This window comes from Cnephaeus nilssonii, assembly GCF_951640355.1.
Source record: "Cnephaeus nilssonii genome assembly, chromosome: 2".
NCBI classification, from domain to species: domain Eukaryota; kingdom Metazoa; phylum Chordata; class Mammalia; order Chiroptera; family Vespertilionidae; genus Cnephaeus; species Cnephaeus nilssonii.
The window spans coordinates 36,509,498-36,521,582 of record NC_137073.1 but is presented as its reverse complement, the minus strand read 5'-3'; the positions used below and the strand labels follow the sequence as shown (position 1 = coordinate 36,521,582).

The following is a 12,085-nucleotide window of genomic DNA, read 5'->3' as shown; positions in this document are numbered from 1 at the left end:
TGAATGACAGAGGCTCACTTATGACAACATAGGCAGGATGAGACCCTTTTCAAGTGTAACATCCCAGGAGCACTAGTGTCCTAATGTTGGTCTATTACAGCATTACAAGCAGGACAGAGAGCAATACTCCCGGAGGGGCCTGCAGCCTAGAATATTCAAAAGGGTATAACTAAGCTTGCCCAGGGCCTAAAAGACCAAATAGTGCCAATTTCATCCATGCCAAACCAAGAAAATGGTTCATTTTTTCCTGATTTTGGGTTCTTAAAGCAGAGGACTGATCATCAGGGAAACCAGAAAATTGATGATGAAGCCCCAGCAGAAATAAATGGGGGACAATACCCCAAGTTAAAGATGGTATAGGGGCTCACTCTCTACCACTGTGTTCCTAACAGGAAACACCCATTAGCTTGAAGGGAAAAGGTGATTTGTAAGCTGTGGTCTTCCACAGGACAGGGAACCAGGTTAGCAAGGCCAGGCCTGGGAAACCAATCCTGATAGTGCAGGACTTTCTCCTGTAAGGTGCATGGGTCCCTGAGAAGAGTCTATGAACACCCTAAACCCTCGAGCAAAAACTGGAGTGTATGCATGTTTTTCTGGGGAAATGGTCCTTGCCTTCTCACAAATCCAAGAATAGGTTAAAATCCTGAGCTAGGATAAGGAAGCCACCAGATAAATTTAGAGCCAGCTAAGCCTGAGCGCTTTCAAAGCTGTCACTGAAAAGCTGGACCACGGACACACAACAGAGACAATTGAGCCCCGTTTTTGTGCTCTTCTAAATGTATTTCAAGTTCTTTCCAAAACAAGGCATTAGGAACCCCAAGTTCAGGTATGCTCTGGGCTGGGTCCACTGCCGTCTTGTGTTCATGCTTGGGTACAGAAGATGTGACGAAGGACATCTCCTATCTGTGACGCAGGACCCTCTCCTCCATGGCATGAGTCCTTGGCTGATTTCAGAGGTGGCAGCAGTGGCCAACATGGGAAACACACTGGACTTTTCCTTTGGAAGTGGGACATCATCACCATCTTTTCCCTGACCCTTCCCCTCCAGTTGCTGAAAATATAGGAGAAAATAATCTTCTTTGAAGATACTGGATAATTCCAAAAAACAAAAGTGCATGCTTCCAATGCAGTGTGCTTTCAGGTATTCTGGGTTTAGTTTAGCTGCCGGATGAGCTGGTTGATGCGTTCACCTCGATAACCAGGGAGCCCACCTCCTTGAGGAAGCCCACTCTATTCTGAGGAGCGTGACGGGCCCCTGAGAGATGGAAAGGGCACAGGAACCCTGAGATCGCCTGGAAATTCTTCCCCAGGAAGGCAATTTCATGAATGAGGTCTTCCAAGCAAGTGACACCAAACTTCCCCAGATGCTCCTCAATCACTGTGTTGTCTGTCAAAGGGATGATTTTATTCTTGACCTTGGCTTGCCCACGTTTCAAGATGAGCTCCCGGACAGACTTCAGATTTGGAAATCCCCAGGTCACATAAGGTTCCACTATACGCAGCGTTTTTATGGTCTGGGGGGTGGGTCACTCTGACAAAGACACCACTGAAAATCTTCTTCAGGCGAAGCCTTGCAATGGTTTTCTGTACCATGACGCTCGCCCCACTGATCCTTTGGATGCGGACAACAAAGGCCAAGGAAGGTTCCCCTGGCACCTCCAAACCATGAGGTTTCACTTCTAGTCGTCTGAGGCGCACCTTGTCACGTCGTTGCCTCCAGGCATCGTGTAGGAACCATTCCAGTCGCTTAAACCTGACATCTTTTCCTTTCCTCTGCTCCTTCTTTTCCCAAAGTGCCCGCTTTGCCTGGGTGGCTTTGAGAGCCTGATAAGCCTTCCTCTTTTTCAGGAGATTTTCTGGAACCAAAGGGATCTTTTTTCTTTGCTCTTCCTCCGCCATCTTTCCAAAGCTCTTGCTTTTAGCTTTAAATCATTAGGCACTATTCATTTTTTTGTCTGTTTCATCTTTAAAACTAGAGAAGCCAAAAGATCCTCTCTGCGCTATCATAGATATCACCTGATTTTCAGACTCTGCTTTGAGTCAATACTTTCTGCTTTTGAATTAATTACATTTTTTTAAGCTTCCCAGCCCTATGGACTCGATCATCACACGTTGTCTTTGAATTTCTCAGGCTGTTTGGCATCTAACATTTTGCCTTCACTGAGCATTTTATTCCAGTTGACCATAAGAGGTGACTCAGTTGGCTGTTTGACCCTCCACTCCTTATCATAGCCTGCAAGACTGTGCCTTTAACCTCAATTTGGCCCCATAACCAAGCCTGCTTCCCCTTCCTCCATTTCCCTGAGTGACTGTTGCTTAAAAAGAATCCTTTTCCAATTTCAGTAACAGTCACATCATTAGTTACTAAAACAGATTCCTATTCTGACTTTAAGCAGAAAATACATTTATTTACCAGTTAGTTCTTAGAATCAATGGAGAAACTAAGAATTAGGCAGTAGAAGCACAAACCAAATAACACCATGGGACTGGTCCTGTAATCACATGCTGCTGCCAAGAGGGCAACAGTCTGAACTCATGTCAAAGTCCCATCCCAGATCACCTGGCTCAGCTCCACGTGGGCCGATGGTCTGTAGACACCGAGGAAAACACACCCAGCCTGGCCTGTGCATCCTGCTTCCTCCCAGTCAGCTGAGGAGCCCAGCCTGGCACTCTCATTGGCCTGTGCATTTACCTCACCTGGGCAGGGCTCAAAGCCAAGCTGTTCCCAAAACTATATCTGGCTGTCTCTCCAAGTAGTCTGCACCAGGACCTGGGAAGTCCAGTACCTTCCACCCAGACACGATGAGCACAATGGTGCCTGTCCTGCTGTCCCTACTGCTGGTTGTGGGTCCTGCAGTCCCCCAGGACACTCAAGACGGTGAGTTGGGAACCAAGGGCTGGGTATGGAGAAGAATGCAGGGGAGGGAATGAGCAAGATAGATGGGCTGGGAGAGTGGTTCCCAGATGATTCCCAGTGTACAGTAGGAATGGGTGTTCGAGGCTCACACACTTCCAGAAGCCTTTAGGGAGCCTCTGGACTCATGCTAAGTAAGACCTTAAATAATTAGAATCTAAAATTTTTAGTAGGGAAATGAGCAAAACTGAGACCCAGACAAGTGAAGTGACCTGTCCTGGGTCATACAGCCAAGACAGCAGGGGCCACACAGGTAGAACTTTTTGTTCCTCCCTCCTTCCAACGGCTGGATGTATCTGTCTGACTCTGAAGGAGAAAGACAGCAACTACAAAAAGCACTTGTAAAGGCATATTAACTGGAGGATACTTCTAGAAACAAGCCCACTCCTTCCCCCCACAGTTAGACACTGACAGTGTGCCTGGAAGGCTAGTGACAGGGGAAGAAGCCAGCTGGAGGTTGGGCAGAGTCCATTTTAGGACAGAGTCCTGAGGCTTTTTTTGGCATACAAAATTTCAGGATGAAGAAATGTAAGCTAAACTGTGTAAGTTAGAACTTTTACATTTACAAACTGTCAGAATATGTGTTTTATAACTATTGATTATATTTACACTAGAGGCCCGGTGCATGAAAATTCATGCACTGGAGGGGGGGGTCCCTCAGCCAGCCTGCCCCCTCTCAGTCTGGGAGCCCTCAGGGGCGGGAGGTGACCCGGCGATCAGGGGAAGGCGACGCCCCCATCACACCTCTGCTGCCGCCACTGCTGGCAGTGCAAGCCTCAGCCAGCCCTGGTTACCTGTGCCTCGTGCCAGCCCTGGGCAGCTGGGCAGCCGCCATCTGAGGCTTGCCTGCACCTTGGGCTGGCCCTGGACGGCAGGGGGGCTGAGGGGACTGGGGGACTCTGGAGGCAGGCATGCCGAGTGGCCGGTCCTGCCTGCCGCCCCAATGGGGCTGAGGGGACTGGGCGCCGCCATCTTGTGGCTGTGGGCGTCGCCATCTTTGAGGGCGTGGCAGTCAATTAACATATTCCCTCATTGGTTGTGGGCGCCGCCATCGTTGAGGGTGTGACAGTCAATTAGCTTATTCCCTCCTTATTGGCTGTGGGTGCCACCATCTTTGTTACAGCATGAGGGTCAATTAGCATATTCCCTCTTTATTAGATAGGATTATTAATCACATCCTACACCAAAATCTAGGGTAGCTTTAGGGTTCTCCAGAGAAACAGAATGAACGCCATGTATATGCCCAGAAAGAGATTTATTTTAAGGATATGGCTCACACCATGGTCGGGGCTGAGAAATCCAAAATCTGCGGGTTGGTCAGCACACTGAAGAGCCAGAGAAGAGAGGATGTCGCAGTCTTGGGTCCAGAGGCCACGTGAGGCAGAGTGCCTTCTTCCTCTGGAGACCTCAGTATTCCCTTGTGGCCTTCAGTGATTAGAGGAGGCCACCCACATTGTAGAGAGTAATCTGCTTTACTCGACATCTACTGAGTAAAACGGCAATCACATTTAGAATTAGTGAGAATAACTAACAAATATTTCCCCACTCTCACTTTTTATCTCTTCTTTTCTTCTTCCCCCTTGTTACTTTATACATTTGAATTTTTCTCATTCTTCATCTCCCTTTATCCTAATTTTAGCAAGCTTTCCATATACCCACATGTGTTCTTTTTAAAATATGTTTTATTGATTTCTTACAGAGAGGAAGGGAGAGGGATAGAGAGTTAGAAACATCGATGAGAGAGAAACATCGATCAGCTGCCTCCTGCACACCTCCCACTGGGGATGTGCCCACAACCAAGGTACATGCCCTGGACCGAAATCGAACCTGGGACCCTTCAGTCCGCAGGCCGAAGCTCTATCCACTGAGCCAAACCGGTTAGAGCCCCACATGTTTTTTGACCTAACCTACCCTTTTTGTTCCTCCTGGATACTTTTTCTTTCTTTCTTTTTTAAAAAAAATATATTTTATTGACATTTTACAGATAGGAAAGGAGAGGGATAGAGAGTTAGAAACATGGATCAGCTGCCTCCTGCACACTGCTTATTGGGGATGTGCCCGCAACCAAGGTACATGCCCTTGACTGGAATCGAACCTGGGACCCTTCAGTCCACAGGCCAACACTCTATCCACTGAGCCAAACCAGTTAGGGCTGGATACTTTTTCTTATTTTGAAATTCTTTCAGCATGCCCACTGCTTTTCACATTTCCTATACCAAAAGCATCTTTTCCATGTTTTCTAAGTTTAAGTTTGTGATAAGAAGAGTTGAGGCCCAGTTTTGGTATCACTGAGCCTAGTTCATGTCCTGTATGTCCTACAACTGTCCCTTCTCTCCCATCTATTCCCCTCCCACCCCCCTGCCCGACTGGCACCTTTCACCTTCCTGTTAGTCATATCTGTTTCTTCATAACCTCCTCCACCCTTCCTTACCTTATGCTTTTCCTTCCCCCAACTTTAAAAAAGAAAATAACTAAGTACTGGAACTAGAAATCTGGAATATGACCTCTAACATCAGTAACACCCATCTATATATATAAAAGCCTAAGCGACCATCTGACGGATAGCTATGACATGCAATGACCACCAGAGGGCAGACGCTCAATGCAGGAGCTGCCAAGCTGTGGTGACTTGGCAGCTGTGGTTCTTGGGTGATGCACCTGGAACCAGAGAGGAGGGAGCCCGATTCCGGGGTGCGTCACCCGAGAACTGCCCTCTTGCAGAAAGGAGTGAGGGTATGGCAGATGGGGTGATATATTCAAAAGGGAGGTGGGGACCCCTTGGGGGATGTTGGAGAGCCGGTTTCGGTCCAATCCCCGCAGGCCAGGCCGAGGAACCCCACTGGTGCAAGAATCCAGGCACCAGGCCTCTAGTAAGAGTTATATTAGGAATCCATTTTGAAATTTATTATAAAAATATCCCAACCCTCTAACACTCCCTGACTCACACAAAAATGCACGGACAGCCCTGGCATTTCTGAGCTCCATCCTGTTCTTACCTTATGCTGATCCATTCAAGGTCATTTCCTGAGTTTACTAGTCAATTCTCCTTCCTACACTTTCTAATTATAGTGTTCGTTAGGTTCAACTAAGTTATGCTCCAATAATAGAGACAGTTTTTAGTAGCATAACTCAACAAATGTTTATTTGTTTGCTCCTATAAACATGAAAACAGATCAGACAACATTCCTGTCTTCCATGGGGTGATTCAAGGGCCCAGGTAGTTTCCATGTTGGGACTCTTCTATTTTATCCTGTGGCCTCCACAATCATCACCTAAATAAAAGAGAGATAGAGGTTTCAAACTAGCTCATAGGGCCTCCGACCAGAAGAAATAAATCACTTCCACCCACATTTCCGTTTGACAGAACTCAGTCATGGTCCCAATCCTACCTAATAAAAGGGAAGTATGCAAATAACCATCACTCTGCTACGCCCACGATTGGGCCGGTGGGAGGCTGGGGGCAGGACTCAGGGTGGCTGATTGGGCTGGCGGGAGGAGAGGGTGGGCAGGGACTCGTGCTGCGGGAGGACCCATGGGGCTGGCAGAAGGCGCCAGTGGCGGAACTCGGGGTGGCCGATTGCGTGGCTGCCGGCACCAGTTTTCCACCGGGGTGGCCGATCGCGCTGGCGGGAGGCGCTCCGATCGGCGGGTGGCCAGAGGAAAACTGGTGCTGGTGGAAAACTGGTGCCGGCAGCCAGGCGAAGGAAGGTCTATTGCACGAAACTTCGTGCAACGGGCTTCTAGTATACCTATAAAAAGGCTAAGAAATGTCATCTTTTGATGTGCCAAGAGAGAACACAATGTAGTAAAACACAAATGGTCTCTGAAGTATCATCCCCAGAATAGAAGTAAAGCCCATTCTCTCAAGTGAGCGTCCAATAGTGCACGGCTGGCAGCAGGTGGAGAGAGCTGTGGAAGAAGGAGCCCGGTGATCAGGTCTCCCTTCCGGGCCCTCTGCTGCCCCACATTGGGACTCCCCTGCGTGAATCCCACAGCTCACTCTTTTCTCCTCTTTTGCAGGGCCTTATTCTCTGACCTACCTTTCCAGTGGGATATCCGAGCCCAAGGAGGGCTTCCCCAGTTTTCAGGCAACTGGCTACCTCAACGACCAGGCCTTCTTCCACTACGATAGTGAAAGTGAAAAAGCTGAGCCCCTGGGCCCATGGAAACAGGTGAAAGGAATGGAGGACTGGGAGGAACTAAGTAAATTTCAGAAGGCCAGGGGGGAGTTCTTCCTGAAGACCCTGAAAGAAGTCATGGGCTACTACAAGGACACAGGTCAGTGGACTATGGACTGCTGGGGTGGATGGTCTTAGCTCCAGAAGCAGCCCTGCAATTTTGAGTGGAAAGGGGTCTGCAGGCTAGAAATACTCCCCATGCCAAAGAAAAAGCAGGACATTTAGAGATTTACAGACATTTCTCCATCCCCCTCTCCTACATCACAGCTGCTTTTCCTCCTTCCCCATCACTTCCCCCATCCTCACTTCCAGGCCTCAACTCTCACACCAAGTGCTGTCAGTGTCAGCCCTTATGGGCACATCTGTCCTCTCAGCTCCACACTCCTACCCATCTGAGGTGGATCCCACTTTAGAAGGCATCAGACTCACCCCCATCCAGGGATGTTGGGTGAGGAGTGAGCTAACCTTGGGTCATTCTGCTCAGGGTTCAGGTTCCAGCTCTGCCAGTCACTAACTGTTTCACAGTGAACGTGTTCTTAATTATCTGGTCTGAATCTGCCAAAATTGGAGCATTGAGTCCTGCCTCCAAGAGATTTTTAAAAAATTACCTAGGTAGCCGAAACCGGTTTGGCTCAGTGGATAGAGCGTCGGCCTGCGGACTCAAGGGTCCCAGGTTCGATTCCGGTCAAGGGCATGTACCTTGGTTGTGAGCACATCCCCAGTAGGGGGTGTGCAAGAGGCAGCTGATCGATGTTTCTCTCTCATCGATGTTTCTAACTCTCTATCCCTCTCTCTTCCTCTCTGTAAAAAATCAATAAAATATATTTTTTTAAAAATTACCTAGGTAAATTCCGTGAAAGCTAGAACATAGCCTGTCTTGATTTTCCCGGGAGCCCCATAACCTAAGGCAGACAATGAAGATGCTGAGTGATTGAAAGAAAGTACCTAGTGCAAACTACGGCTCATACTAGCAGCTCAGGAAGAATTAAATTCAAAACCACAAACTGTTAGGGTTCCATAAAATCATAAACACCCTCCTGTCCATAGGAGGAGACTCAGGTGGGAGGGGTCACCAGGTCTTATGGTGTGAGGAGCCGTGCAGAGTGGAGCTCGGAAACTAGTTCTCCCATCTCCCAACCCAGCACTCTTTCTCCCAAACCATGCTGCCTACCCCACAAGCCAGCTAACCACAGGCCTGATGAACTGGCGATTTTAAATTATTATAGGGCTGGTGTCAAAAGATGGGTTTCTGAGTATTAAAAACAAACAAACAAGAAGCTACAAAAGAAGGCTTTAAAAGTTACTAAATCTGAAGGATGTAGTTTGGAAGTCCTAGTGAGAAAACAGCCTGAACTGTGCTCAGAAATAGGAGTGGGTAATCGATGTTTAAACAGCTGATCGATGTTTCTCTCTCATCGATGTTTCTAACTCTCTATCCCTCTCTCTTCCTCTCTGTAAAAAAGGAAACTAAAACAAAGTTTGATTGACTGGAATGGAAATGTTGATGTGTGCAATCATGAGTAAAGATATGAAAACAGGGTATTAAAAAATAATAAGGCCTGACATTTATTGAGCTCTATGTGCTGTGCTAGGCACATGTATTGACACATACAATGATCAAGATAACCCTCTAACATAGTTCCATTGCCATCTTAGAAATGAGAAAAAATGAAGCAAAACAGGTTATTGGCTGAAATTTACACAACAAGCCAGGTGAGGGTGGAGACGGGTCTGGGATTTGAGCCCAGATATCTTGAGATCAGAGCCAGTGCCAATAGCACTAGTCAGTATTGGATAAACACCTACTTTTATAATAGAAATAAAGTGGTTCTACCCTCCTTTCTTAAGGCCAATTTCCAATTGGGAAGGGAGGCCGTGTTAAAGATCTGTAATGAAAATATCAAATACCAAAAAGAAAATGAAAACAAGAAAATATCAAACACCAGTATAGAGGGAAGAACTGATCAACTTATGGGGACTCAACTGGAGACATCAAACTCTGTGTAGACGGGAAAAGAAGACAGATTGCACAATCTATTTTTATTTTATTATTATTTTTTTTAAATTACTTTATTGATTAAGGTATCACATATTTGTCATCAACCCCCCCCCCATTCCCATCCTAAACGCCCCCACACGCATGCCCCCATCCCCCTGTTGTCCGTGGTCACTGGTTAGGCTCATATGCAAGCACACAAGTCCTTTGGTTGATCTATCTCCCTTGTCCCCACCCTCCCCTACCTTCCCTCTGAGGTCTGACAGTCTGATCAATGCTGTTCTTGTTCTTCAGTCTATGTTGTTCATCATTTCCCCTAGATGAGTGAGCTCATGTGATACTAGGAATACACTTATAGAAACCGAAAATGAGACAAGCAATAATGGTTATGCTGAGAGGCAAATGAATCAGTCTATAGTGAGTTTCTTTCTGAGCCAACAGTTCTTTTGGGTCCCTATTTCTATGTCCAACAGTTGTTTATGTGTACATAACAGCAATGATATTTCAGTTCTGGATGGTGGACAAATGGTGGTAATGCAGGTCCGACCCTCTCTAGTTTGGTCCTGGGCAATCTGGCACAATCTATTTTTAACTACAAATAATTTCTATTTAACTTGAAAATGCACTTTTGTGCTTGTGTCAGGTTCCTGAGACCTCACAGTATATTCAATGTTCATTTTAAAAGGTGCTTCATGGGACTAGATCTATCCACAGCCTGTAGCAATCTGAAATTCCCTGATTGGGAAGAAGGCATCTCATCTCAGACTAGCCTAAAACACCAAAGCATACTAAGTTTCTGGCTCTATGTCTGGCTAATAACCCATTTGCCAAGATAAAGGGGTTGCATCTTTAGTTTTCAAAACCCTTTCTTCTTCATTGCAAACTGTGCAGGAGTAAGTTATTATTAAGACGAAGTTGATGCCAGGCTGACTGATTTCTGGGGGGTCGGGTTACATGCAGGGAATCACACCATGCCGGAAAAGCTTGGCTGTAAACTTCGGAATAACAGCTACTGTGGGGCATTCTGGACAACTACCTATGATGGACGGGACTATATCAAGTTTGACACAGAAATCCCAGCCTGGATCCCCCTGCAACCAGAAGCTCTGAAAACCAAAGTGAAGTGGGAGACAGAAGGCTCTGTGCAGCGGACCAAGGCCTACCTGGAAGGAGAGTGCATCCAGAAGCTGCGAAAGTACCTGCAATACAGCAGGGCCTTCCTGGACCGTCAAGGTACCCACTGCTCCCTCTGTCCTCCTCTCCCGCACTGAGCTGAGAAAAACCAAGGTGACCCCAGGCTTGGACCTCAGGGGAACAGTTCAGGCAAATCCTGTAGTCATTTCTCTCTGTGATATGCCTCTGGCTTGGCTGTGGGGCAAAGGCAGGTGTATAAGATGTCTGCCCAGGAAGGATGAAGATGAGTGTGAGCAGGATTGATTGACACAAGCTGAGACCTTGGTTTAAGAATTAATCAGAAACAAGTTCTTATGGGAGGGAAGAGGGTAGGGTCACGAAGACAGAGCAGCAGGCAGACTGGGGGAGGCAGGAGCCACAAAGCCCACTGGGAGGTTTGGGGGGTGGGGAGGAGACAAACCAAAAACATAAAAACATGGGGCATTGACATTTCTTGCCGTCAGAAGTCAATCCACAGTGAGTGGGCAGGGGTGCGAGGAGGCAGGGAAGGAGCCACAGATATTCCTTTATCCAACAGGGAAGGTTCATGGAAAGCCTCAGCTTCCCTGATCTTCTGGAAGTTTCCCGGGGAGGCAGGTAGAAAACTGAGAGCTCTGCTCATTCCTGACTGCAGGGGTGGGAGAGACGTGAACAGGGAAATGTCTCCTTCAGACCCTCAACCTCTGTGCTGTATCTCTCCACAGACCCTCCCTCTGTGTCAGTCACCAGCCATGTGGACCCAGGAAACATCAGGACCCTCAAGTGCCTGGCCTCCAACTTCTACCCACAACCAATCAGTCTGTACTGGACTCAGGGAGACAGTGTAGTGGAGACTGAGTCATGGGGAGAGGGTCCTATCAGTGAAAATGGCACTTACCAGTCCTGGGTGCTGCTGAAAATCCCCTCTTCAGACAAAGGCCCCTACTCCTGCCACGTGCAGCACAGCAGCCTGGCCCAGCCCATTACTGTCCCGTGGAATCCTGGGCACTGAGCTGACTCACTGCCACATTCCTCTCTGAACCCATTATCTATTCGGTGAAATCTAATCACACTAAACAACTAGCCTAGAGGCAAAAATAAATCAGATTATTTATTGCTAAAATCTGTAAAGATGTCAGCAGAGATTATTATTCATCTTTCCCCTAAGCATTTGAATCATCTGAAATTCTTGGTATCCAATGGAAACAATATGTGCTGGCCATCTTTTTGTTTGTTTGTTTTGTTGATCCTCACCTGAGGATATTTTTCCCATTGACTTTTAGGGAAGATGGAAGGAAGGGAGGGAGGGAGGGAGGGAGGGAGGGAGGGAGGGAGGGAGGTTGGGGGAAGCATCAATATGAGAGAGAGAGATATGATTGTTTGCCTCCCACATGCCCCAATTGGGCCAGGGATTGAACCTGCAACCCAGGCAGGTGCCCTTGACCAGGAATCAAACCTATGACCCTTCAATGCATGGAACAACACTCAACCACTGAGCTACACCAGCCAGGGCTGTACTGGCCAGCTTGACCTGGGGTCTCCACTGTAGCATGGTATGACCACTTGTACCTTAAGCATTGTTCAGGTGCCCACTGCTGATGTCCCCTCTGGCCATGAAGTTATAGAACACTGCAAATTCTTTAATTCAGTCCAAAACCTCTTCTGTACCTCAGTTTTCCCCACACTTACTTGCCACCTGTGAGACACTATCCTCCACTCCAGCCACTCCGCCTCCCCTACACTATGTTGGCTTTAGGGCCATGTCACCAGAACCCAGATTCAGCGCCTACTACCAAATAAACCAAACTCCTGAGACAGATGCTGTTGAATAAAGAAAGTGTTGTA

At 47.5% G+C, this 12,085-nt stretch overlaps 1 protein-coding gene and 1 pseudogene across 2 annotated transcripts; one reads left to right on the top strand and one right to left on the bottom strand.

Moving 5' to 3' along the window:
* Window positions 1–1,152: 1,152 nt before the first annotated feature.
* LOC307109126 (large ribosomal subunit protein uL30-like) lies at window positions 1,153–1,899 on the bottom strand (annotated as a pseudogene). Its single transcript has one exon. The product of its transcript is annotated as a large ribosomal subunit protein uL30-like (transcript).
* A 903-nt stretch (window positions 1,900–2,802) lies between these two features.
* Window positions 2,803–11,252, top strand: LOC307110588 (zinc-alpha-2-glycoprotein-like; the record flags this gene model as incomplete). The annotated part of the gene is made up of 4 exons (XM_079789762.1): window positions 2,803–2,878; window positions 6,935–7,192; window positions 10,049–10,321; window positions 10,966–11,252. The coding sequence occupies 4 exons, from the start codon at window positions 2,803–2,805 to the stop codon at window positions 11,250–11,252; spliced, it is 894 nt and encodes a 297-aa protein (XP_079645888.1).
* Window positions 11,253–12,085: the final 833 nt, after the last annotated feature.